The following is a 27,652-nucleotide window of genomic DNA, read 5'->3' on the forward strand; positions in this document are numbered from 1 at the left end:
GTATGATTTATTGTGCAAACAATTGTTCAGATGAACTTGTTTTGTTAAAGTAGACCAGATCAACTGTGTGTTGTATTTTATTCATTAGTTGGATTGCTTCAACGCTATAAATTTCGGACATCGAATGTTAAGGCACTTGTTTAATTGTACAAGAGACACTTATATTTCATTGTTACAGGATCAAAACTTATCGCTAATTTTCGTTCATTTCATCTGCTAGACCTCGCGATCACGAACACAGTCAGGTAACGATGTTGTATTGCTGCTTACTCTCTACTGTAGAGAAGTGTCAGCTCTTAGTTGGCTCGCAGAACCTGCAGGGAGCGGAGGATTTCCTCTGGGATTGGGGGTGGAGTTGGCAGATGGGTTCCGGTGGGCTGGAATCCATTCTCATCGGCAACATAGTCGACGCGGTACTTGACACCATCATCGGCAACGAATTCGTAGTATCCCTTGGCACGGAGCACTTCGTTGTCGCTTCCACGGTTCTCAATGCGGCCAGATTCGGCGAAGTCGATGTTGTTCTCAGTCAGGATGCGGTAGTTGTATCCATCTTCGTTCAGGTCACGGGTATCTTCCTTGACTCCGATGGTGTTTCCGCTTCCGCTGCCTGAGCCGAATCCGCTTCCACCACGGGTTCCGAATCCACCGGAAACTGGAGCAGCGAACACTGGAACTGGAGCCGGGGCAGCAACGACTGGAGCAGCTACAACGATGGGAGCAGCCTGGAATCGGTTAGCATTGCCACCACCGAATCCAGCACCACCTCCGAAACCGGAACCGCTACCGAATCCTGAACCACCGCCAAATCCTGATCCACCTCCGAATCCTGATCCTGTAATTGGTTTTAAAGTAAGTGTTTGCGGAGATTAACTGTCGGGAATGAAGCATACCTCCAGAGCCACCTCGGTTGGAAGACCCGCTGCCAGTATAGGCACCACCGCCATTTGGACGGTACTGACCATCGTCGTATTTGCTGTTCAGGATATCTGGACGGTATTTACCATCGTCGAAGTTCTGGGCGAGGGCACAACCCACAACCATCAAAGACATCTGCAAAGCACATTGAAAATACCGTTTAGTTACTGTTATCTCACAATTTTACACTTTGAGTTCATCAGGCGAAGAATCCGTGTATGAGTTCACTTGACATTTATTTTTTGATCAAACAATAATTGATATTGCATCGAGATGGATCATCAAATATCACTTCTGTCGTAAAAATATAATCTTTTTCCATCAACTTAATCCAGTTGACGCCCCAGATGCATCATCGGTAATAAAACGATCCAATCCACTATTCAAACAGTCCATGTTTGTGCCGAATCGATTCGAAAGCCCCACAAGCTTAATCGCACTAATGGCCAAATAAAATGGCTCTTACCACAATGAAACACTTCATCTTTATTGACACTCGCGGTTTTTCTTAACGGATCACGAAGAAGGAACGCGTAACTTTCGATTTCAGAACTACTCTTCGTCGAGGGAGCAGGTGAAATGATGTGCTGTTTCCAATTTGTGGTCCAGTTTATATACTAATGGCCAAAAAGGATCCCAGCCATTAAACCTCAAAAGGCTTCTCTATCTCTCTTTCCACTTTTCGATATCTCTAGCACTAGGCACTAACGACCGGCTAGAAGAAGAACCCACCCGATCCGGACAATGCTATATTCCGGCTGGACCGGAGACATTTCAAATGTTCAAAGTTCAAACAGCAAAAAAAAATCCAAGAAGCTCCAATACATCTTCCTGCTGAAAAGCACGAGACATTTCGTACCGCTATAGAACCAAACGACCGCCAAAAAATTGTGATCTAGATATGGTATCAATTATGCATACATTCGGCCCCTCTCCGGTTGGTCCCTCTAATAAATAAAACAGTCTCGTACGCACGCGCCTTCTCGCTACTGCCGGGTTAGAAAAAAAGCTCGTTATAGATAGCTGGAACCGGTGAAAATTCGAAGAGAATTGCAAGGCGTTTTCCGATGAATGCGATCGTGTAAGGTTTTTTTTCGATTTTCGCCAAGCCTAAACCCCGGGGAGGACGACCGGAATGGCGCAACCTGCAACTTCTGGTTTTCGGATGGTTTTCAAACTTTTCAGTATCAAGGTTGCAGTTGAGGAGAAGTCCGCACAGCATCCCCTGAACCAGTTTAAAGGCCCCTCTTCAAACAAATCTTCTCTTTTTTCGAACACCCAACCCCTAGCCCAAACAACAGTGGTTAATGATAACGGCCGCCGGCAGATGGTCGTCGAAAGGGAAATTGGCTTAAAAATTCATTCACCCGACTGCAGCCAAAAAACGGTGGGATTCACACCGGTCATATTTGCATTTGAAAAGGGCGGATCCTTCAATGGGGGCCCTTTTGTCTACCTTGTGCCCATCCGCGGGGTGTGATAAACTCTGTTTTGGACTAGTAAATTTCGGAAATCAGACCGCGTCTTCGCCGTGGATGGCACAGGTTGTAGCACAAAAAAAAAAAAATATCTGGTGGCTTACAGCCACTGGCTTGAATATATTTTTTATGGAGCCACTGACCGAGGAACGGTGATTTTCAATGCCAATACTTGTGACTTCCGAGGGCCATCGATTTTGGTTTTATCACTACTGACAGATGAAATTATGATTTCAAGCTCACGATTGATGAGTCCACCTGATTTTGTCAGGCGGCACCGGATCGCATTTCGTTTTTCAGTTTATGGCAGTTCGGAACAGACGTGTGAATTATCGTGTTTTACCGTATGGCTGGGCTCTGGGAGCTTTGTTTATTCAAATCAACTAATATTTGGAAAAGTTACTACTTTACAGCTCTTTGTAGGTTGGCCGGAATAGAATATTTTAAAATAAACAACATTGTTTGGCGTTACCGTTTATTGACATATTTTCTAAAGGAACTGTTTTAAAACTTTAGGGCATAACAGGGACATTAACAGGGCTTCTTAGAAAGTTTGATGGATTAAACATATTTCAGGGACATTAATAATATGGACATGACATAAGAAAAGTTTTTTCCTGGAAACTTTAATGAAATAACACCTTGAGGCATTTTAAAAACAATTTTTCCCACCAAGAAAATGGCAAATTATTGCAAAAACGATCAAGTTCAAATGTAGCAGAAACCTTATACCGAAAAAAACGCGCTCTCATCGTGTTGAAATCTTTCAATGGCGGTGTCATTGTCATCCCATTAACAGGCCTCGATACGATAATAGGCGTGTAATTCGATCAATTAGCAGAACCATGTTAACTGCTGGAATTATCTATTTGGATTTGTAGTTATGATGCAGTATTCTGTTTGTGGCCAGTGTTTATGCATGCGTAGCTGCTATTGAACTTTGATTCAGACGATGATATAGGCAATCAATGGGTGGAAATTCCTCAGGCTTGTTTTTCATGTAATTAAAAGCTGAAGCTGTTCAAGAACTTGCAGCTTAAAAAAAAACTACCAGAAATTTAGTTTTGTTCATTTAGGGATCGAATTTTAGATACGGCAAAAGCGCAAAAATCATTTTTTTGAGAAAAATGCATTGAAGGCTTTCAACAGAAATATTATTTTGTTTTCTATATTTCTTGAAAACCAAATATCCTTCAAAGAACTTCGTAGATAAACAAAAATTGATACAATTAACAACAAGATTGTGAAAATTGACAAGATTTACATACTTGACAAAATTGCAAATAAAAATTATCCTTATTGACAAAATAAACAAAAATGGCAACATTTACCATGATGTCAATAATTGACTTAAAAAAGTCAAAAAAAAAATCAAATTGTCAAAATAGACATTTGAAATTTTTTTAATTTTGTCCATATCTTCCATTTAGTTTATTTTGTATTAATTTCTCCAATTTGTTACTTTTGTTAATATTTTCAATTTTGTCATTTTGCCAATTCCGTCATTTTTGTCGAAATAGAACATTTGAAATTTTGTTAATTTTGTCCATCTCTTCCATTTTGTTTATTTAGTATTAATTTGACCAATTTGTTACTTTTTTAAACACTTTCAATTTTGTCATTAATTTCAATTTCTCCAATTTCATCATATTTTTCGAAATTTATATTTATGTTAATTTTGTACATTTGCCCATTTTGTCATTCATGTCATTTTTGTCAATTTTGTGCATTGTATAAATTTAGTCAAATTTGTCCTTTGGCTTTTAGAAACTTTGGTCATTTTGAACAATTTTGTTTGAGTCAACAATGGTAGTTTTGTCCATTGCGTCAAATTTTCAATTACGAAAATCATGTTCATCACCAATAATTAAGTTAAATTATTTTTTATCCAGATTGATACACAAATCCATCTAAACTAAGGTTGCTAGAATTTTTCCAGCATGTTTATTTTACATAGCATTTTCTAGCATGTAGACGGGACAAATCAAGGCTATTTTATCTCAAAACCTGGCAAAATCCAGGCATTTGATTCCAAAATTTCGCTTAAAAATTCGGTTGATATATGGGCAAATTTGGTTAAAACCCAGAAATTACTCAACACAAATCAAGGAAAAAAACTTGAATTTTTATTTAAAAATTTGCATCCTGCATCTTATTCTAGGCTTTCAAAAAATTTCGTTTTTGGCGCATAAATGCAAAATTTTGCTACACAATTGTTTTTTTTTTGTTTGTTTTGGCAAATACAGTGAGTAAATCCGGGCAAAATCCGAGCTTTATTCAATGGATCCGGGTAACCGGGCTGGACCGGACTTTTGTCAAATTTGAATTAAATATCCGGAAAATCCGGATAAAACCGGGCAATTTGACAACCTTAATCTAAACCAACATTCAAATCCATGTCAAAAACTCATGAGTTTTAACATCGAAACATGACTGAACCATATTACAATATTCTATTTATAGAAAAGCCAAATCAAGTGTTGCGCTAATCCTGATGTTGGATTGTTTTTTGCGAGTAATTTTTCATGCTCCTGTTATTTTTTTTCAAGCATTCTATCATTCTACCGACAACATTTCATTGTTCTTTAGGGTCTTTCATTTTAGTGTAAACTTCGTGTTTAATTTCTTCTTTCCATACGCTCGATTTTGTTTAACCACTTATGGTTCTTGAATAACCATTTTATGGATTTTGCCACGAAACCGCCAATATGGTTATTTTTCAACAATTTTTCGAAGAGGAATTTTAACCATTTTAGAAGTTCTAGAGCATTAACCGAAAAACGGTTGAAAAATTGAAGTTTTTTCATCGCCATTTTGAAATAAGTTTCAATGGCGCAAGCCGGAGACATTCCAAGTTTTTTTTTTTCATGCATGAAGTTTAATAAAGTTAATTTGTGTTTGTGAATCGGGAACGCAAATATTAAAAGGTAATTAACTTATCTTAAATTTGGTTCTTTTAAAAATCACAACCAAACAAAATAACATTTCAATTTCAGTGTACCGAATCCGCTCCGGTTCCAATGGCAGCAAGCTCAGATGGAGGAATCACTACCGGAACAAGCTCACCTTCTAATCCCGATCAAAAGGATCAAGATGATCAAAGAATGTTCAGCCTCTGTTGATACAGAAGGAGCTGCTGACTGTTGCTACTATGGATGTGGTTGAAGCCGGTCTGTTTGCCTGGGAAACATTACCCACCAGCCGAGCTGGAATTGCGGTCGATATATAGTGTCTGAGTGCCAGCTGCTTCAGGAAAGGAATTGGTAATACGTACACCAAGCAGAAAATTATCGCGGAATATCGATTCTCAGCTGTTTTCCGAAAATTTTTGAGTGTCTCGTTTATGATGTGCTGTACCAAACTGTGCGACAAACAATCTCTGAAGATCAACATGGGTTCATGAAAAGAAGATCGACGACCACCAACCTCATGACGTACGTATCGAAATTAGTTGACAGGCTTGATAAACGTAAACAAGTTGACTCCGTGTACGTAGACCTGAGTAAGGCTTTCGACAAGGTACCGCATGATTTGGCTGTTGAAAAATTGCAGCGATTGGGGTTTCCTGATTGGCTCTGCAATTGGACAACCTCGTATCTTGTAAGCCGAACTGCTTTCGTAAGACTGGGCTCTGTTTACTCGACACCTTTCAAAATTACCTCGGGAGTGCCTCAGGGAAGTCACCTGGGACCTCTGATATTCCTTCTCTTTATCAACGATTTGACTGCTACTCTTGAGTCAGAAAAACTGCTGTACGCCGACGACCTCGAAATTTTCCGAACTATTTCTTCGTTAGTCGACTGCTGCGTTCTCCAAAAGGACATTGACAGTCTGCTAGATTGGTGCCATCAAAACGGCATGACTCCGAATATTACCAAATGTACTACCATCACGTTCACTCGACAACGAAGTCCCATCACTTTCGAGTACAAAATGTTAACGACTAACTTGAATCGCACATCGGTCGTCAAAGACCTTGGCATCACTTTAGACAACAAGGTCAACTTCTCCCAGCATATTTCCACGACAGTAGCCAAAAGTTTCGCAGTTCTTGGCTTCATACGACGGAACACGCAGTTTTTTAGTGACTTCTACAGTCTGAAATCACTGTATTGTGCTCTTGTGCGTAGCATTATCGAATTTGGAGTGCAAATTTGGGCACCATATCAGGCGGTGCAATCGAAAAAAATAGAGAGAGAGTGCAACGATGCTTCGTCAGATACGCTCTACACCAGCTACCTTGGAACGACGCCCTTGAACTTCCGCCTTACGAACAACGTTGCTTGCTACTTAATCTACCGACGCTGGCATCAAGGCGCGTATTCTTACAACGACTCTTAATTTTTGATATCTTGCACAATAACGTGGATTGTCCAGAACTGTTATGACTTCTACCGTTTAATGCTCCTCTGAGGACTACCCGATCCCAGGAATTGCTGAGACTCTCTCATCGTCGAACTCAATACGGTCAAAATAACCCTTTAGATGTATGTTGTGTTAGATTTAATGAAGTTGCTAGTGAATTTGATTTTAATATTTCGAAATCTGTTTTCAAATCTAGAATAGGATAGTTTAATTTCTGTAATCTGCAGCATCTGCAAAGATTGTTAAATAAATAAATAATTATTTTTCTGACGTTCCGTAAAAAGATTCCGGAATTGAAATAATAAGCAGCGGGCTAGTGCAATTGGTACTTAAATTCAGCTAGGGCTATGGCCTATAATGAAGAACAAATGTTACTCAGAGAATTCTTCATCCGTCCACTTCCGGCACTGCCTCGATTCGTCGTTAGATTCCGTTTCCGGTGAAAATCGACTTCATAACAGCTCGCAGGTGATCGCATATATTAGAACATACAGTCAAAATTATGTTAAAACCATGTTTGCATTAAATCAGAATTTCTATCTGGTGAAAATATATATTCCAGGATTCTTGAATATTGTGTTTTTTTAATCTCAGATGCAAGAAAAAGAAAAAAAAAACATGTTTGCAGCTTGGTTTCCAAAGTTTAAATTTGCTTAAAAATAACCAATTTTTACTTCTCCGCTCTTTCTGGTTAAGGTTGAAAAATAACCATATTTCTATTTCTCCCCGAATAGTCATTTTATGGGTTCTCATGGAGAACTCATAAAATGGCATTTCCCGGGAAAAGGTCAAAAATGGTTATTTTTGAATCTTAAATGGTTCAAGAACTTCTAGCTTCTAGCATTTGATAGCCAGTGTCATATCATGTTTGACTAGTAATTTTTGCGTTTTTCACTTAAACATGGTACATCCCAGTAAACATGAATCGGCAGAGAGGTAACTCAAATCGCCAGAGGGATCGTAACGATCTCTCTGGCGATTTTGCATCATCACATCGGCAGACAGGAACACACCATACGCGTGCTTTGAGTGAGTGCCACGATATAATCTAAGACACGCCCTCCAGAGAAACACACGAAAACAACCCGAATCGTGTTTGTACGTTTCCCTTCGAGACGCGTGTTTGCCTGTCTGAGAAGTCGACTGCACCGTACGAGCGTACGATTCAAACTGATTTCGCATGTACGCATTAGCATTCGTTGCCTCTAGGTATCTCGGCAGGACAAACCGAATGAGAATATTTGCGTTCTTGAAGTGTCGCCGAAATTAACCGTTTTATTCTAAGTTCGGTGACTCAACTCTCAATTTTTTACATGCTCTGTCGATTTTTGAGAGGACGCGCTTACTGGGATATGGTGTCGAAACATATTTCTTAAAACCATTTTCTTTATTGTTTTGTAATGTGTTGTAGTATTTGTGTACCCTTTCCTTGATGATCGAATCAGTAAAATATGTCGGGTAAAAATCGTTACTCGAAGTCGGATTAAATGGTTTAAATCGGATATGATAAAAAGTTCGCCATGACCCAGTAAACATGAATCGTCAGAGAGGTAACTCAAATCGACAGAGAGATCGTAACGATCTTTCTTGCGATTTTGCATCATCGTATCGGTAGAGAGGAACACACCATACGCGTGCCTTGAGTGAGTGCCACGGAATAATCTAAGACACGCCCTCCAGAGAAACACACGAAAACAACCCGAATCGTGTTTGAATGTTTCTCTTCGAGACGCGTGTCTGCCTGCCTGCGAGCGAAGTCGACTGCTACGATTGAAAGCACGCATATAAAAAACACAGATATAAATGCGACCACACCGTTCGAGAGTACGATTCAAACTGATTTCGCATGTACGCATTCGTATTCGTTGCCTCTAGGTATCTCGGCAGGACAAACCGAATGAGAATTTTTGCGTTCTTGGTGTGTCGCCGAAATTAACCATTTTATTCTAAGTTCGGTGACTCAACTCTCAATTTTTTGCATGCTCTGTCGATTTTTGAGAGGACGCGCTTACTGGGGATTGCTGATTTTGATAAAGATTTCGTTCCTTTTTTTCTTCCGCGCAGGTAAAGTGAGAGAACAGCTTTGATGTTCTCTCTGCGACCAGCAGTGCAACCAGATTGCTAAAAATCAGATGGTGTATTAATAAGAATTGCCCAATGACAGATTCAGCAAAGATTGTCGCTGGCAACGGTTCGCATGCGATGAGAGAAAAAACTTGTGCTCTCTTACATTCTTTCAGTACGTATGAGTATGGTGTCGAATATCGTCCAAATCGTAAACTCTTATCGCTTTTGTCAGAAGTTGAAAATATGTAGGGGAGAGTGGGGTATCGTGGGCCATGGGGAAACGTGGGCCACTTTTAATATCTCAGATGTGTGTTGAGACAAAAATCTCAAACCAACTGCAATCGTCGTCGCTTTGCGTGATAATATATTTCTATATGTTGTTAACTGAAATACACATCATATGCTTCTTTTATTTCACAAGCTAAAAAAAGTTAGAAAAATTTAGTTACATAATTAAAAAAACACCCGCTAATTTCATCGATGGGGAACCTAAAGTGCATAACAAAAATATGCTCATACGCTTATGATCTTAGTTCTGTCATGATCTTTCACGTGAAAAAGGAATTTTTGATGAAACATCAATAAGTCACTCAAACGCAACCAATTTGCAAATCATAGCTTGTGGGGAATCGTGGGCCACACATCTTGAACCTCCTATATTTTTATGTTTTTATACACATTCAGAACTTAAAATACGTTTTTCCTATCTGTAAATTTTTCTTATGCCAAATGAAGAGTTATGAAAAATATTTTGTCCATCCTATATAAGAAATTTTGCCAAAACGTTCGCGAGCCAGGTTTTCGAATCTATGCGATCACACACAGCTCTCTTTTTTATTTCATCATCTGAAATTGCTTTAAAATATCGAAATGAATTAGGAAATCACAGTTTTGGGTTAACTCATAAACTTTGCATGTTATTTGCTCAATTTGGATTTGGTGGCCCACGATTCCCCACCATTTTTCAAAATCCAAAAAATATTGCTTTTTTTCAAACGGTCAGAATTTGGAGACAAAAACTTATTAAAAATTATAAAAAAATATCTTATGATACCTCGAAAATGTAGAAAACCATACCATTTTTTATTTTCCTTTTATCTTTTATAACAAAGAAGTTATGGAACAACGAAAAAAAGTGGCCCATGATTCCCCACTCTCCCATATGTATATTGCCTCCACTTTGGTATGTTAATGCTATTTTTTCAAGTTTCATACGACCATTCTATAATGTAAATGAAACGTATAACAAAGTTGTTGAGAAATATACCTACAATAATGTTTGCTGGGAAGTTTAAGGGTGATCCAAAATAGAAACATACAATACAGACTAGAGTAATTATCGAATAAACGAGTTTTCTGGCTTGATGTATGGCAACAAACGATATATTTCGATAGAAATAGTCTTGATCATCGTAATTAATGGAAAAAGCAGTCAAAAATTCTATAATATACATTCTTATTTGAAAAAAAAAAAAAAAATGCATCGCTACTTCCCGAAGCTAGGTCCCTAATTGGTGACATTAAAGGGTGATTTCATTTTCAAGTTAAATTAGTGGTAAATTCAGAAAAAAAAAATCCGGTTAGGCTAGGGTTGCAATCCGTCCCGCCATCCGTTGCCATCCGGGACATGTCCCGCTTTTTTGTTGAATGTTCCGCTTTTTCCTCAAAATGTCCCGCTTTTATTCTTGGAAAATTTTTACAAAGTTAACTGACTGACATGGAAAAAAATCAAAATTTAGTCTCAATTTGAATTCTATGATGAACAGAAAAACTTTCAAATAAGCATTTTCCATAGCTTATATAAAACAATACAGAATAAATCTAAAGCTCTTAGCATTACAGTAAGATTCCAATTCACTTAAGTGTTCTTGCAGCACGTAAGCCAACGTAAGAAAAAAAATGTTGAAGTTGCCTCCAGATAATTATAAATTATACAATTATAGAGATAAACTTATTCGATGGAATCTTAGTTAAATTTCCAAATATTATACACCACCTTATTCGACTCAATTGTCCAAAGTATATAAAGATGTAAGTTTTCTTGATGTTTTCAAACTTTTGAACAAATTACCAAACAAACTAATTTTTATAAAAATTACACAATGGTTTTTAACGTGGTATCAAATCCGCTGTTCACATGTATAACTTGAAATATTTTCTCTTAAATAACGTGTTAATTTGCGGGATCCGTGAAAAAAACGGTGCATATGGGAAAAATCACTGTAAATATAAGTCATGTAAGAAAAACTGAGCAAAATCAATCTGCGTTAAAAAAAAACCTAAGTGTACTTTCTATGAACAACTTTGGCTTATGGTAAACGTTTAAGTTTGGCTACACATAGTCTGTTCTATGAACTCTGGTCGAAACGGGTCGAAACAAGTAGAAATGGATTGACAGTTGAACACCTGTCTCTTTTCAATTGATTTCGACCAATTTCTACCAGGTCGAAAGGAATCCTGCTGCCGAGCTGGATTGGTTTCGACTAGTTTCTACTTGCTCCATTGAACAACGACCTAATTAGTTTCGACCAAAACATTGACTCGTTGAACATCTACCAGTTGACAGAAACCAGTTGAAACCGATTTTTACCAACCATTGAACGAAGCTACAATCAAGCTTTTTTCCAATTTTCTTAAATGTCCCGCTTTTTTCTACTGTGTCCCGTTTTTTCATGAAATGTCCCGCTTTTTTTCTGAAAGCATCTGGCAAGCCTAAGTTAGGCTTCCGCTTTTCCAAATCCGAATTGCCGGGCCTCAAGCTTAACCCCTGCCATCAGATTTTGTACAGCCACCTTGTCCACCTTCTTCGCCACAGAAAGCCAGTTTGTCTTGAACTGCTGCTCGTCCTTAGCAGTTTTTTTGGTCTTCTTTAGGTTCCGCTTGACAATAGCCCAGTATTTCTCAATTGGGCACCTGCACGTTGTTGGCGGCGTACAAACAGTACGGAACAACCGTGTTTCTTCAGGAAAGGCAGCAGACGATTAGTCAAACACTCTTTCACGTAAATTTCTGTAAATGCTGCTTTTCAAGCCACAGTTACAGATGGCTTGCTAAACCAGATATTTCTTCGCGAACTTTGACAGTTTCATGTGTTGAAAATATCTGCTACATTTCCCCTTCCTTTGCCGTATAAAACTCCTGTCCCGGAAGCTGCTTGTAGTCGGCTTTGACGTAGTTTTCGTCGTCCATTACCACGCAGTCAAACTTCGTCAGCATCGTCGTGTACAGCCTCCGGGATCGCGCTTTGGCCGTCGTATTTTGTTTATCATCGCGATTTGGAGTCACTACCTTCTTGTAAGTCGATAGTCCGGCTCGTTTTTTGGCTCGATGCACGGTTGTAGACGATACACCCAGCTTATTTTCGGCATCTCGGAGAGAGAGGTTAGGGTTTCGCTTGAAACTACCGGCAACTCTCTGTGTCGTCTCAGCGGCTTCCGGTTTTCGATTTTCCCCCGATCCAGACTTTCTGGCTGTCGACAAACGTTCCCCAAACACTTTAATTACATTTGTAACGGTTGATTTGGCAACTTTTAGCTATTTTGCCAGCTTTGCGTGTGAGTAGCTCGGATTTTCGCGATGCGCGAGCAAAATTTTGATACGCTGCTATTCTTCCTTGGACGGCATTTTGACTATTGAAGAGTGAATTCCAAAATCAAAACAGGAGTAACATTCTACACACACACATCTTTAAAATGAGGGGTGTTCAGGTTTTTAAAATGCGAAATTGAAAGAAATACGTCAAGTTGATATTGACCAAATTATGACCGTATCACCCTTTATTATTATCTTTGGTTTCAACTATAGCCAACGAGCTTGTTCGGAATCACCTCGTATTTATTATTACTACAGTTGAAATTTCAATGGCATTTTAATAAGAATTTCGAAGAATACTACAAGTGAAAGGCAACAATTTTTCCAATATACAAATTTATGACACAATTCAATTATATAATACACACTCTATTAGTAGAATCTCATAAGAGAATGACTGAAGGTTCTGCTCGAAAGATCAGAACAAAAGCTCTGCGACTTATTGTTGCAGTTTCCGCACATACTCAAGTGCACGAAGAATTTGCTCCGGAATAGCGGGAGCTACTGGCAGATGAGCACCTTGAGGCACAAATCCATTTTCATCGGCAGTGTAATCAACCCGATACCGCACGCCATCGTCTCCAACATATTCGTAGAAGCCCTTAGCCCGCAGAGCTTCGTTGTCTGTTTCCCGGTCTTCTAGACGACCCGATTCGGCTACCTGTGCGTTCTGTTCGGTAAGATACCGGTAGTAGTATCCGTCGTTGTTGTACTGTTTAACCTGTTCCTTGATGCGATCAAAACCGGATCCAGCCAAATCGTAGTTTTTGATGACCTTCTTGGGGGCTGGAGCTGGGGGAGCGATTACGGAAACTGCAAGTTTTTGTCCGGAGTTTGAACCAGAACCAAATGCGGAGCTTGAAGCTGAACCAGAACCGGATCCGAAACCAGAACCCGAACCGGATACGAAAGCCGATGCACCAGCTTTGGTGTTTCCGGATCCAGAGCTGCTGCTAACGATGCCAACGACTGCACCCGAAGAGCCTCCCGTACGAGTTCCTATTCCCGAGCCTCCCGAACCTCCTGAACCTCCTGAACCGAATCCTGAAAATCATACACGGAGTAAAATTGGATGTTTCTTTTTACATATTTGTTCTTAGGAACTGACCACCCTGTCCGCCTCGTCCTCCTTGCCCTCCGAATCCACCCCCAGCACCACCACCAGCACCTGATCCTCCTTGTCCACCTACTCGGTAGTTGCCCTCTCTGTTTTGAAGAAAGTTACTTTTACTCTTTGACGTAACACTTTTGACCCTTGCTTACTTGTACGGTACATATTGACCCGAATATCTACCGGAACCATCTGGTCGATAAGCTCCACTGTTATCCGGACGGTACTTTCCATCATTGTATTTTCCCTGGTACAGTTCTGGATAGTATCGGCCATCGTTGAACCGGGCATCCTTTTCTTGAGCCAGAGCACAGCTCGCGAGCACCAACTGTAAGAATTTCCATTCGCCATAGCATCACTAAGTGTATAAACGCTCGTTTCCGCAATGCGCTGCAACCTGTCACAAACTTACCAAAACAAGACACTTCATTCCTATTCTTTGACGTGCAACCAACCCCTTATGCAATAAAAACCTAAACTTTCAGATCCAAACCCCGCTAAGGCAACCGAACTAATGCAGTATCCTCTGAACCGTAGCATGGTTTTTATAGTACGATATAAATATGGACTAAACGAAACATTTGATTCTTTCCGATTCTGATTTGACGAAATGCCAAGACAGTTCACCCCTCGGATGACGATTATGTGTCACCGCCAGCCAAAGCACAAACATAAGCTCATCCCGCTTATCGATCCGGTCGAGTTCACCCGTTGTGCACAGTTAATCCATTACACAGAGAGGCTTGACACAACTATACAAGTTTGAAGCCAAGTTTTTCTCCAAAAACTTCGTTAGAATAAAATCTCGTTTTCCTCATCGCTCGAGCTCAACCTCTGGGCCTTCACACCCGCGGATGAACTCGTGGCACATAAACCATTACGCCTGCTGCCGGTGGCTTCGAACCGGAATGTTTGATGTTCAGCATAAAATAATGATTATGAATATAAGCAATCGTCGTCTTTGTATACCCGAGCGAGCTACCCAAAGAAATGGCAACCATTTGCTCCCGGATTCGGTTCAGAATTAGAGTCCTGGAGGAAACCGACTAAATTTAAAGTTCAATCGGTCTGACGAACGGATAATTAAGGCGCTGGCGCCTCAGATTTTTATTGTCGTTTGCCAAATTTCGCTTTTGACATTATTAGTGCTTAATGGGGACTTTTAAGATAAGACATGTGTGTCGTGTGGCAAAACGACAGTGAACTGGAAAAAGAGTAGTCTCCTAAGTTAGGAGTAGAATTTCAACTAAAATGCGTCTCGTCATATACCAATTCATTCTGTGTTAATTTATGACATAATACTGCACCTAAGTCAAAATGTTAAATGTAAATCACAATATTTTAAATTGATTTTTATTAAAAATGTTAAATTGACGATCGAGCTTCTTCAGAGATAATCAAAAACAAGGTTTGTACTTATGTCTTTTTTTTTTTTTTTTTTTTTTTTTTTTTTTTTTTTTTTTAATTTTTTTATTGATGAAATTTTTTTTATATTTACATAACAAACTTAAAACTAGCACTTGTTCCTTAAATCTTATTGCACTCTTATCAACTAATACGCCTTAGTCAAATCATATTTACATAGTTCTGAAAATGTTTCTGGAAAATAAATTTATTGTTCCATCTTAGGGATCGTACTCTTTCTTTAATTCCATTTATGTTTATATCTTTTCTCATTTCTATTATGTATGTTATGCATTCTAGAGTCAACCACAATCCTGCCTTAAACTTATAATTGTTCTTATTAATTGTACATTGGAATAAATCTTCTGCATCGGTTATATCTAATTTGAATTTCGTTTTTAGTTCGTTGTTTAACCAGGACCAAATAATTTTAGATTTTTCACATTCTTTAATTCGATGCAGAGAACTGTCCTTTAAGTTACAAAGATCGCATTTCGAAGAATTTAGCCCCCTAACATTGTGCCTGAACATTTTTTCATTTGTTGGAATCAAATCTCTCAGCAGGATAAAAAAGGAAGACTTCTGACCCGAGCTAAGGTAGTTTTGATTGCAATTTTCAAAAATAATTTCCCATTGAAGGCTCGGCAATTCCTTTTCCATTTTAATATCAATGTCTAATCGGCTTAATAAAAAATCATAAATTAATTTACTGGTATTGAAATTTGGAAAGACTCGTAATTCATTTGCCAATGCTAACCATTCTCGCATATTTCTGGAGAAGATATTTTTATTGACAATGCGCAAGATAAAATCATTCGGATTTAACTGTCCATTTCTAGTGTATAAAACATTCTTTATAAATAATGCCTTTGATTTTGTTTCAACATCAGCAAGTGCAATTCCTCCTTTATAGACCGGCAGATACAATTCTGTGTGTGATACAAAATAAAAATAACCTTTCCGTATAAATTTACTAGTAAGCTGTCTCAAAATACTTATATGTTTGTTGTCCATTGGTAAAACTTGTGCAATGTACCAAAGTTTTGATAAAACATAGCTATTTAGAATCCACGATTTTTGAAACAAATTTAAATGTCTTTTACTATGATGGGCTAATGTCATTTTAATATTGTTTATCAGGCTGTTGTAATTTTTATCTATTGTAGTTTTAAAATTTGGAAAAAATTGCAATCCTAAAATTTTAACACTTTCCTGTTCTTTAATTTGCTGTGGTCCAAAGTTACAGTTATTTAATCTTAAAAAATTGGATTTGGAAATATTCATTTTCAGTTTTGAATAGATACTAAAATAACAAATTAACTGCAAAACTGTATCAAACTCATGATCATTTCTTATCAAAATATTGATGTCATCTGCGTAAGCAATAACTTTTATAAATTTATTGTTCAAGAAAATGCCATCAACATTTTGATAAATCATTCTTATGAGTGGTTCTACGTAGAGTGTGAATAAAGCCATGCTCAATGGACATCCTTGTCTTACTGAACTACAAATTTGAAATGAAGAAGTTAATAAGCCATTCACTAAAACCTTTGATGTTGCGTTTAGATAAAGTCTTTTCAAAAAATTTATAAATAAATCCGGAAATCCAAACTGATTCAAAATTTTCCACAAAAAATCATGATCAACACGATCAAAAGCTTTTTCTAAGTCTATTGTAAGTATTGCACATTTAAATTTTTTATTATCATTGGCTTTGAGAAAAACATCTCTTAGGTCCAATAAATTTTCAACACAAGATCTTGACTCTATACAAGCTGATTGTCCATGATCTATTAATTCTGTTAATAAAGGCCGAAGACGAATCCACAGCATTTTAGTCAAAATTTTGTAATCTGTGTTTAACATGCTAATTGGTCTTTTATTGTGAATATCATATTGATCTCCTTTTTTAGGTACCAGTGTGATAATTCCTTCTGTAAATAAAGCTGGTGGATATTGACCATCAATAAAATAATCGTTAAAAAGTTTCAACATTTCTTCTTTAACTTCTTCAAAGAAAATGTTATAAAACTCATAATTTATTCCATCTGGTCCTGGGGATGTTTTTGAAGATGCATGTTTTATGGCAAATTTCAACTCTTCATAACTAAAAGGGCGAGTCAGAATGTTCACCGATGACTCATCTAGCTTTTTAGTGATATAATTTAAAACACCTGCTCTATCTTCATCAACTGAAGAGATTTTTTTAAAAGTCTCTGCGAAATGAGCATGAACAACTGATTTTAATTGTGAAGAATTATGAATTATTTCGTCATTTATTCTAAGTTTTAAAAATTTTGATGGATCGTTTCTCTTCAAAAAGGATGTAAGCTGGAACAAAGAGATTATTTCGTCTGAATGAATAGTATTCGCTTTTAATTTATATTTAAATTGAGATAATCGTTGCTGTTCCAATTCAATAATTTTGGACTTAACAATCTTCATTTCATCAAGATCAATGGGTCCTGAATTTTGTTCCTCAATAATTTCCCTGAGACAATTGTAATAGAAATTCTTTGAATTATGGAATTGCTCATTAATATTGAAATTTTCAAATTTAAATAATTTTTTAACATTTTTCTTAAAATCATTATTCCACCAAAAGCTCAAATTTACAAAGGAATTTCGTAGTTTTAACTGCCTATACATATTTTTAAATTTTTCTTGGACTGATTCATTATTCAATAACGAAATATTCATTTTCCAAAAACCACGTCCAATGAATTGGTTTCCAAAATTTAAAGAGTTATATTTCAAAACAATACCATGATGATCTGAAAATGGCAAAGCAATTGTGTCTATATTGATAACAGAGGAAAAAATATCAGAAGATCCATAAACTCTATCTAATCTTGATTTGGAAGAACCACGACAAAATGTAAAGTGAGTTTTTCCCTTTTTAAATTTAAACTCAAAATCGATTAGTGAGAGCGATTCAACAAGAGTTTTCAATCCGTAACATAAGTTTTTGACTAAGGAGTTGGAATCACTTTTCAAAAGGATACAATTAAAATCTCCAAGTATGATATTTTTACTAGCGCTTTGTAAATGAATGAGCATATCATTGGTAAATAAATGATCACGTTCTTTCCTAAAATTTGTACCAGAATGGGCATAAACGTTGATAATATTCATTCCCTCAATTTCAACCGAAGTTATTCTGCCATTGGAATTTAGAATTGGGTTTCTGAATTCAATGTTTTTACGTATTAGGATAGCTGTTCCTTTTTTATCCTCACTGATGTTTACAATAGCAAAATGGGTTGTTAAAAAGCTAAAATCTTCGAAAGACACCTCTTGAACGCAAACAATATCAATATCATGGTTCCATATAAATTCTCTTAAAAGAGATTTTTTCAAAGCTGAATTAATAGAATTTAAATTAAGTGTTGCAAGTTTTCTGACTAAATTCATTAAAATAAAAATAATCGAAAAATTAAAAAAAATTTAAAAAGTTTTAATATTTGAGTTACTAAATAAAAACTTATTAAAAAACTACAAGGTTGAAAAGCAAAGAAGACAAATTAAAAAACTTTATTTAGATCGTGTTTTCAAATTACTACGATCTTCGATAGCTTTTAAAACAGACTCTTTTTTTGTCGTCTTCTTTCCCCTTTTACCTTTACCTGTTACCGACTCATCGCTGTCGGCCACTGAATCCGTTCGTCTTTTTTGGGTTGTCCTTTCTCGTCGATTTTCGTTGGCACCAGGATTGTCGTCCTCTTCTGTCGATGAAGCATATCGTTCGGGTTTCCCAAAATTTTTGCCAGCATTAGTGTGTGTAGCGGCAACTTCCGTGGGTTCCTTTTCCTCTGCTTCTTTGTTGGCTGTATTGGAGATGATAGGATTGGTGGCTAAATCGTCGTCCTCATCCAAATTCGTGCTGGTTTCTTTTGTATTTGTGTCGTCTTGAACGACCGCTGCTTTATTCGTTGCAATTGGATCCCTCTCGGTGTTTTCCAAGTTCTTAGTAGTGGTGATATCCGGAGATGATCGGCGTAGAACATTTCTCAATGGTAGTGTTGTCATCGAGGTAGTCGGTTGAGGTTGTTCGGTAACGGCTACTTTCAAGCTGGCAGCAACATGACTGTACAACGGTTTTTGCTGTTCAACAGTTTTTGAGCTGCCTGCTACGTTTTTTGTCTCGCCTTCTCTTACACTGATGAGTTTCGGGCAATCCACTTTCAGATGACCTTCTGCTTTGCACAAAAAGCAACGATTTTTCAGGCCATCGTAATAAATTCTGGCGCGAAAATGTCCGATGAATAAACTGGCCGGTATTTCTTTTTCCAGTTCCATATGAACACCGCGGATTCCACTGTAGACTGGATATTCATATTCCGCTGGGTATCGTTCACGAACGAACTGATGAATTTTCCCGTAGCGACTCATGGCGGCAGCAATTTCCTTATCCTCCGTTTCTGGTGGCAAGTTGAAGATCCGAATGTAGCGAAATAGCTTGCTGGCCATTTCAAATCTCACTTTTGTCACTTCTCCATCTTTATACTTAAACTGGTATTGGTCGTCCATCGAGTTATTTATCTCGTTGAAAGATTGTTCGTCTATCAGTTTCACATAAAAACTTTGGTCATTTTCATTCTTGTATACACTGTGCACTTTTGACGCCGGAATATTCACTGTCTTTGCAAAGAACCGTAAAACTTCCAAATGACTGGCACTTTTAGACTTGCTTGTAAATACTAACTTTAACGTATTCTTTCTGGATTCCATTTTTATTTTCCGTTTATTTTTCCGTTTTTTATTAAAGACTAACCACTCACGAGGAGTGAACGCAGGTAAAACACTTTCAAGGAGCGCGCTGTCTATACGTGTTGTTGCTTCCACGTCCAAAACGGAACTAAGTTGATATTGACCAAATTATGACCGTATCACCCTTTATTATTATCTTTGGTTTCAACTATAGCCAACGAGCTTGTTCGGAATCACCTCGTATTTATTATTACTACAGTTGAAATTTCAATGGCATTTTAATAAGAATTTCGAAGAATACTACAAGTGAAAGGCAACAATTTTTCCAATATACAAATTTATGACACAATTCAATTATATAATACACACTCTATTAGTAGAATCTCATAAGAGAATGACTGAAGGTTCTGCTCGAAAGATCAGAACAAAAGCTCTGCGACTTATTGTTGCAGTTTCCGCACATACTCAAGTGCACGAAGAATTTGCTCCGGAATAGCGGGAGCTACTGGCAGATGAGCACCTTGAGGCACAAATCCATTTTCATCGGCAGTGTAATCAACCCGATACCGCACGCCATCGTCTCCAACATATTCGTAGAAGCCCTTAGCCCGCAGAGCTTCGTTGTCTGTTTCCCGGTCTTCTAGACGACCCGATTCGGCTACCTGTGCGTTCTGTTCGGTAAGATACCGGTAGTAGTATCCGTCGTTGTTGTACTGTTTAACCTGTTCCTTGATGCGATCAAAACCGGATCCAGCCAAATCGTAGTTTTTGATGACCTTCTTGGGGGCTGGAGCTGGGGGAGCGATTACGGAAACTGCAAGTTTTTGTCCGGAGTTTGAACCAGAACCAAATGCGGAGCTTGAAGCTGAACCAGAACCGGATCCGAAACCAGAACCCGAACCGGATACGAAAGCCGATGCACCAGCTTTGGTGTTTCCGGATCCAGAGCTGCTGCTAACGATGCCAACGACTGCACCCGAAGAGCCTCCCGTACGAGTTCCTATTCCCGAGCCTCCCGAACCTCCTGAACCTCCTGAACCGAATCCTGAAAATCATACACGGAGTAAAATTGGATGTTTCTTTTTACATATTTGTTCTTAGGAACTGACCACCCTGTCCGCCTCGTCCTCCTTGCCCTCCGAATCCACCCCCAGCACCACCACCAGCACCTGATCCTCCTTGTCCACCTACTCGGTAGTTGCCCTCTCTGTTTTGAAGAAAGTTACTTTTACTCTTTGACGTAACACTTTTGACCCTTGCTTACTTGTACGGTACATATTGACCCGAATATCTACCGGAACCATCTGGTCGATAAGCTCCACTGTTATCCGGACGGTACTTTCCATCATTGTATTTTCCCTGGTACAGTTCTGGATAGTATCGGCCATCGTTGAACCGGGCATCCTTTTCTTGAGCCAGAGCACAGCTCGCGAGCACCAACTGTAAGAATTTCCATTCGCCATAGCATCACTAAGTGTATAAACGCTCGTTTCCGCAATGCGCTGCAACCTGTCACAAACTTACCAAAACAAGACACTTCATTCCTATTCTTTGACGTGCAACCAACCCCTTATGCAATAAAAACCTAAACTTTCAGATCCAAACCCCGCTAAGGCAACCGAACTAATGCAGTATCCTCTGAACCGTAGCATGGTTTTTATAGTACGATATAAATATGGACTAAACGAAACATTTGATTCTTTCCGATTCTGATTTGACGAAATGCCAAGACAGTTCACCCCTCGGATGACGATTATGTGTCACCGCCAGCCAAAGCACAAACATAAGCTCATCCCGCTTATCGATCCGGTCGAGTTCACCCGTTGTGCACAGTTAATCCATTACACAGAGAGGCTTGACACAACTATACAAGTTTGAAGCCAAGTTTTTCTCCAAAAACTTCGTTAGAATAAAATCTCGTTTTCCTCATCGCTCGAGCTCAACCTCTGGGCCTTCACACCCGCGGATGAACTCGTGGCACATAAACCATTACGCCTGCTGCCGGTGGCTTCGAACCGGAATGTTTGATGTTCAGCATAAAATAATGATTATGAATATAAGCAATCGTCGTCTTTGTATACCCGAGCGAGCTACCCAAAGAAATGGCAACCATTTGCTCCCGGATTCGGTTCAGAATTAGAGTCCTGGAGGAAACCGACTAAATTTAAAGTTCAATCGGTCTGACGAACGGATAATTAAGGCGCTGGCGCCTCAGATTTTTATTGTCGTTTGCCAAATTTCGCTTTTGACATTATTAGTGCTTAATGGGGACTTTTAAGATAAGACATGTGTGTCGTGTGGCAAAACGACAGTGAACTGGAAAAAGAGTAGTCTCCTAAGTTAGGAGTAGAATTTCAACTAAAATGCGTCTCGTCATATACCAATTCATTCTGTGTTAATTTATGACATAATACTGCACCTAAGTCAAAATGTTAAATGTAAATCACAATATTTTAAATTGATTTTTATTAAAAATGTTAAATTGACGATCGAGCTTCTTCAGAGATAATCAAAAACAAGGTTTGTACTTATGTCTTCGAATCATAATCTAGGGGACTGTAATATGTCATAAACCCAACACGAGACAACACGCATAATTTCACCTTATTTGGTCATTTTAAAGGGTCCTAAACATTTAAAAATAGGGATAAATCTTTCCAACAGTTGAAAATCTCGGAAAAATCGAATCCGGAACAAAATTCGTGTATGGTTTGCTAAAACTTTTCTCATTTTTTTCTTCTCCTCTCTATTTTGTGCATTCCTCGTTTTTGTGCAAAATGTGAGCTACAGTCGAACCTGGATAAGCGAAAGTCCAGGGAACTGAATTTTATTTTCTCGCTCAGGAAGTAATTGAAGATATTTTGCCTGAAAGAAGTATGTAAGAGCATAATATTACCTTAAATAATTACTAAGTCATATGAGGACGAATGCAATAGTCTTTCCTACTTCTTATATAAAATCACCTTAAGCATGCGAATTGTATCACTTATAATTAATTTTCAATGAGTGTTTATTTGTGTATATCGACTTAAATTCTTCATACTAGTTCATTTGAACGACTCACCCCAAAATAATTTTTATATATTATTGTTTAAAAAAAGTACAACACAACTGTTTTGGTACAATGACTTAATTTTCTCTTCATATTACGTTGTCAGTTTGGTACAAGAAATTAGTTTGATATAAAAACTTCAGTTGGGAATATTTAATTTCTAAGATTTCCTCAGTATAGCCAGAAATAAAAACAACTCCCGCTTGAAGAGGTTTTCAATCTCACATATAATGGTTTTGTGGTATAAAAATCACGGGACCTGTCGAATTCTCTCACTTATAAAGGTTTCTCGCTTATCTTGTTTTCGTTCATTCAGGTTCCACTATTTTTGTTTGACGCTTCGTTCAAGTCCTTAACACAATATTGTACCTCCCTGGAAAAATCCTTATGGTTTTACCATATTATTGTGCTAGTTTATTTAGTGCGCTACAAAATCGAAACACTTGTATCAGATATACTGTAACCGATATAAACCTCTTAACGAGAAAACGGGAGACACGGATAGCGCTATCTGGCGACAGAAATGGAAGTATTACACTGTGATTTTTTTCGGAACTTCGATCAGAGATGCCAGGTGTCCTGATTTTTCAATTGAAAATCGCAAGTGTGGCGTAGCATATCGAAAAGGCGGAAGTAAATTTGAATACATATGAATCATTAACAGCGCAAATTCTTACAATTCTTAGAACGTTATACAAACCCTTAAACATCGTTATTTTAATATTACTATCGATTCAGCGCAAAGTTTTAACAGAAGAAAGAATGGAATGTTATTAGACTTAAAAACGTCAATGCCAAATATAATAAATGACTAATTTATTATGACTACATAAAATACTTAAAACACATTGAACTACGAAATTAACGATTAAATCTGCCAGCACAGATTTGAGAATTTTGTCATAGCATGTATTGAGAATTTCCTCCAGCGCTTTACGAGTAAACAAACAAACTACATATTCTTAATCCAACATTTGCGCCTTTTAGTTTCTTTAAATCGATTTCCACAAAATTTATTTTATCTCTGTCTTCATTTCGAGTTTTTAACAAAGATCCGTTACCTCGAATATGTGCATACAAATGGGAAAACTAAAATAAGCTGAAGCTTAATAAAAATTAAAAAAGTTCACCAAGGAGACAAAAATGAAATATAGATAAAGTTTAAAAAAAAAAAGAAAAAAATGATTATTATTTATTATTCCTGGTTATATTTAAATAATTTTTATGTGTTTTGGATTATCATTTGTTTTGTAATAGTGAAAAATTAAGGAATGATAAAAATGTTTCATTTCAAAACCAACATTCATGCCATTCGGAACCTGAAATGAATTTTAGTGAAAACTTCGTGACATTCCATGGAGGAATAAGATTTTTTCCTTCTTGCTTATAACAAATCACATGATGCTTACTGTGCACTCAATTTTCGTGTTAACTTAAATAAAATGTGCTGAAATTTTGTTTTCTCCCCGATAATCGTTTCTGTGAAGCTTCTTCAGCTTTGATTTTTCATTTGCTTAGGCTTTTGTTTTACGTTCACGTGCAAAAATTAATGATAGGAAAACATTAAGAAATATGTCATATTCCAATTATTCATTGAGAATCGAAAGAGTTGTTCTGATTTATTTCATACAATTGGCTTAAAATGGAAGACAAAAAAAAACTCTGTTGCATACATTTGTCCCTATTAATAAAAAAAATCAATTTGTGCCCTTTCAAAATATTAATCTGGAGCTGCCAAAATGCTGCTCAGAGATGCCGCCCGAACCCAGGGGTGGAAAACAGTGAACAGGTACCAAATTTTGTTTCACTCGAATGATCATTCTTAAAACTTTGTTTAAGTCTTTGAGAGAGTATTGCATTGATTATTGTATTGATAAGTTTACAAGTATCGTATTGATTGTATTGTATTGATAAGTTTACAAGTATCGCCAAACTGAGCATGCATCATCTATAAAACAATAGCTTTGTTGATTTTGCTTGGTTTTGGCACGAATTTTTATCATAAATTAATTAATTTATGTTTATTAATTTCTGTTGAAGCCAAGTCCGATTTGTTTTTATTTAGTTTTATGATACAATAACAGGGGAAGGATTTATTCTCATTTATGCTTGTTGCAAATTTATTAATTTTTATTAATTTATGGAAGTAGCGAATTTTTTATCAAGGAATTTAACAGCAAGCTATAATCCTTCCCATAAGACGTTGCGATAAGAAAAAATATTTCAATTCAGTTATATTTTCTATTCTTTTCAAAAATCGCACCACCAGCCTACACTTCTTTCATGTTATTCGAAAACTTAAAGATATGTCACAAGTATCTTACGCATAAAGTCAAATCCATTATCAGAGTACATGGATATTAATTTTAAGCTTTTTGTTTTTTGGAGCACTGGCACTTCGGAACGATTTGTAAGCATTGATTTTTTTAATTAACTCATTAATTATGAACATTTAAAAAAAATTTCATGTCATTGCTGGATAGAAGCTCGGTATAATATCCTTTGACCTAAGATCTGGATTTGATAAATAATCTTTCAAACCTCATAGTTTGATGATGTTAAACCAATTTGTTTGAAAATTTTCAAATTCAAACAAGAAACATCTGGAATGAGACAATATCAATACCATTTTTTAGTTCGCCGAAAAATCAATTTTTTTTGCTAAATTGAAAAGCGAAACCTGTCAGAAACCAGAAATATTTACAATCATGGTATGGATATATTTTCTAAGAACCCCTTTTTGTTTGTTGATTCACTAAAATTGTTACAGTGCAAAAATAGAAAAAAAAACAATTTCATTTATTAAAACTGGCATCCCTGATCAGACGAGTCCGGAATACACGCTATTCACAAGTTAGACGAATTTCTCGAGTTAGTGCTTCCATTTAGTCCGCTAGAGGATGCTGATGATGTCGCCTTCTCATTATATGAAGAATACAAGTGTGGTGAATGTTGGTTTCTATTTTATTTGCTATTATTTTTGAGTAAGTTCTTGAGGTACATAATATATGAAAAAAACTGTTATGAAAAATGATAAATTTTCGTGTAATTTGTCGTTATTTAACGATTCTTACGATTCTCAATTCAGAGATTCATTCAGACACGTCGGTCGCCCACAAAAATGGTTCAATGACTGATTTTGATTTGATTGTTTTGCCTAGTGTTTTAAAAATAACGAACGTTGCCATAGAGATTTACTTTATTTAAGCCCAGTTCAAACTAGGCAACTTGAACTGCGATTTTTGTAATGAGATGAACTTTGTTGTCTGTTGTTGTAGTTGGAAGCCTGAGACAGTCTCAGTGTCTCCCGAATAAAATGGGAGTCGCTGAGGCCGTCTCGAGACGAGTTGTCTCCTAGTGTGGGCTAGTCTTTATTGATCTTCAGTGTTGCCGAATATAGTTATTATTAAATTTTATTTTATTAAATTATATTTATTTTCTGCATATCTTTCATCTAATCTCTACATTGTTTCTCACCTCTTTTTTCAATTGAAATTTTTAACTTATCAACTTTATTTTTTTCTAAGACAAAATATAATATGAAATTATTTTATCGACTATATTGGTGAAATTTTATATTCACAGAGAAAAAATATTTAAAAATTGATTAGTTATAGAAACTTTTTTCTATATCTAGCACTCCAAGGTAGTAGACCCGTTAGGAACAAAGTGATGAAATGTGATAAAATGTTTTTCGATTTAAAACAACCCTTCCGCTCATTTTCAACTTCTTTTACCTTATTTTAATCTTCTATGCGTCTAAATCTTTAAATTCTTAAATATTCTTTATCTAAGAATATAAAATTTCACAGATATATTCTCTAAAACAATATATTATTTTTCATATATCCTTCATCTCATTTGTAGACTCTTTTGTTACCAAAGGTTTTTAAAATTTTAAAAATTTCATTTATTTTCTGCAAATAGTTCATCGTAACCGAAAATATTCTTAGCAACAGCCTTTCTAATCTGTGCTTTTTCCGTCTCTCAGTCTTTGATTTTCCGAGCCAGAACAATCCGAAAACCATTCTTAGCAACAGCATTCCCAATTTGTGCATTTTCTGTCGCCCTGTTTTTGTCTATCAAAGCCAGAAAAATCAAAAACATTCTTAGCAACAGCCTTCCAAATCTGTGCGGTTGTTTGTAGCAGCAGCCTTAAAAATTTTAGCTTCTTTTGCCAATCCGTATTTCTATTGGTGGTCTCATCAGAAACAACCAATTTTGATAGCAGTTTGAATATCTGCGCAACCTGTGCCAATTCGTCTTTCATCCGCAGAAGAAGGCCGAATCAGAAACTAACAAACAGTAGCAGCAGCCGAAAAATTCAGCGCTTCCCGAGCCAACCTGTTTTTTTTTTCAAAAAATATTCCAGATTTTCAATCAATTTGAACAAATTGGGCAAAAACTTGCCTGCAACAAACTTGAATACAATTAACCAAGCACAAAAAAAGTTGTTCGAATTATTTTAGATTGAAAATGTGAGAAAAGTTCTTCTAAAATTTGACTTTCGCTCTTTCAATTGTTTGAACTGTTGGAAAAATATCAAGTTTTCCAATAAAATGCCTTAAACTTTAATTATTGCTCCCTTCTGGATTTTCGGACAAATCGAAGTTGGGGAGAAGAGGGAGTGACAAATGGAGAATTCGATATTTACTCCGGTAGAAGATTGTGAGGCGATACGAGTTGATTGTGATGAGTTATTTGCAATTGAATGTGTGATTGTAGCATTTCTTTGATAAAGCTTAGTTCTTTTAGAAATGGGACACTTTCTTTTGCTTATAGCTCGTTTAATATTAATCGGACATTCAAAATTTTGACAGCATTTTGTTGCCTGTAAAAAGTACTAACCGACCTATTTTTTTCAAAATTTAAAATTTACGCGTTTTGGAAATATTTACGATGTAAGAGAAAAAGGAAAAAATAATTTTGCACAGTTTCATTCAAAACCCGTCA

The 27,652-nt window shown here is 36.9% G+C and overlaps 3 protein-coding genes across 3 annotated transcripts in view; all 3 read right to left on the bottom strand.

Moving 5' to 3' along the window:
• Nucleotides 1–296: 296 nt before the first annotated feature.
• LOC129741611 (pupal cuticle protein 36a-like) lies at nt 297–1,402 on the bottom strand. The gene is made up of 3 exons (XM_055733350.1): nt 1,385–1,402; nt 894–1,053; nt 297–811 (listed from the first exon to the last, which is right to left on the bottom strand). The coding sequence occupies exons 1-3, from the start codon at nt 1,400–1,402 to the stop codon at nt 297–299; spliced, it is 693 nt and encodes a 230-aa protein (XP_055589325.1).
• Nucleotides 1,403–12,858: 11,456 nt separating this feature from the next.
• Nucleotides 12,859–19,407, bottom strand: LOC129741612 (uncharacterized). The gene is made up of 4 exons (XM_055733351.1): nt 18,571–19,407; nt 13,683–13,858; nt 13,531–13,625; nt 12,859–13,448 (listed from the first exon to the last, which is right to left on the bottom strand). Exons 1-4 carry the CDS (start codon nt 19,405–19,407, stop codon nt 12,859–12,861), a joined length of 1,698 nt encoding a protein of 565 aa, XP_055589326.1.
• A 680-nt stretch (nt 19,408–20,087) lies between these two features.
• Nucleotides 20,088–27,652, bottom strand: part of LOC129741613 (uncharacterized) — a 91,975-nt gene continuing 84,410 nt past the window's right edge. The window contains exons 12-16 of the mRNA XM_055733352.1: nt 21,608–21,791; nt 20,912–21,087; nt 20,757–20,854; nt 20,457–20,692; nt 20,088–20,375 (exon numbers count right to left, since the gene is read on the bottom strand). Of these exons, the coding sequence (XP_055589327.1) occupies nt 20,088–20,375; nt 20,457–20,692; nt 20,757–20,854; nt 20,912–21,087; nt 21,608–21,791 (982 nt within the window). The remainder of the gene's footprint in view (nt 20,376–20,456; nt 20,693–20,756; nt 20,855–20,911; nt 21,088–21,607; nt 21,792–27,652) is intronic.

Source organism: Uranotaenia lowii, chromosome 2 (genome assembly GCF_029784155.1).
Source record: "Uranotaenia lowii strain MFRU-FL chromosome 2, ASM2978415v1, whole genome shotgun sequence".
Taxonomy (NCBI): Eukaryota; Metazoa; Arthropoda; class Insecta; order Diptera; family Culicidae; genus Uranotaenia; species Uranotaenia lowii.

Excerpts from the sequence above, each read along its gene's own strand:
- LOC129741611 (XM_055733350.1), bottom strand. Across the intron at positions 812-893 it reads CAACCGAGGTGGCTCTGGAG|GATTTGGCGGTGGTTCAGGA; the intron begins GTATGCTTCATT and ends GAGGTGGATCAG.
- LOC129741612 (XM_055733351.1), bottom strand. The coding sequence starts at position 19,407 with ATGGCCAGCAAGCTATTTCGCTACATTCGGATCTTCAACTTGCCACCA. Across the intron at positions 13,859-18,570 it reads TGGCCGACAGCGATGAGTCG|TTGGTGCTCGCGAGCTGTGC; the intron begins GTAACAGGTAAA and ends AAATTCTTACAG. Across the intron at positions 13,626-13,682 it reads GGTCAATATGTACCGTACAA|AGAGGGCAACTACCGAGTAG; the intron begins GTAAGCAAGGGT and ends TCTTCAAAACAG.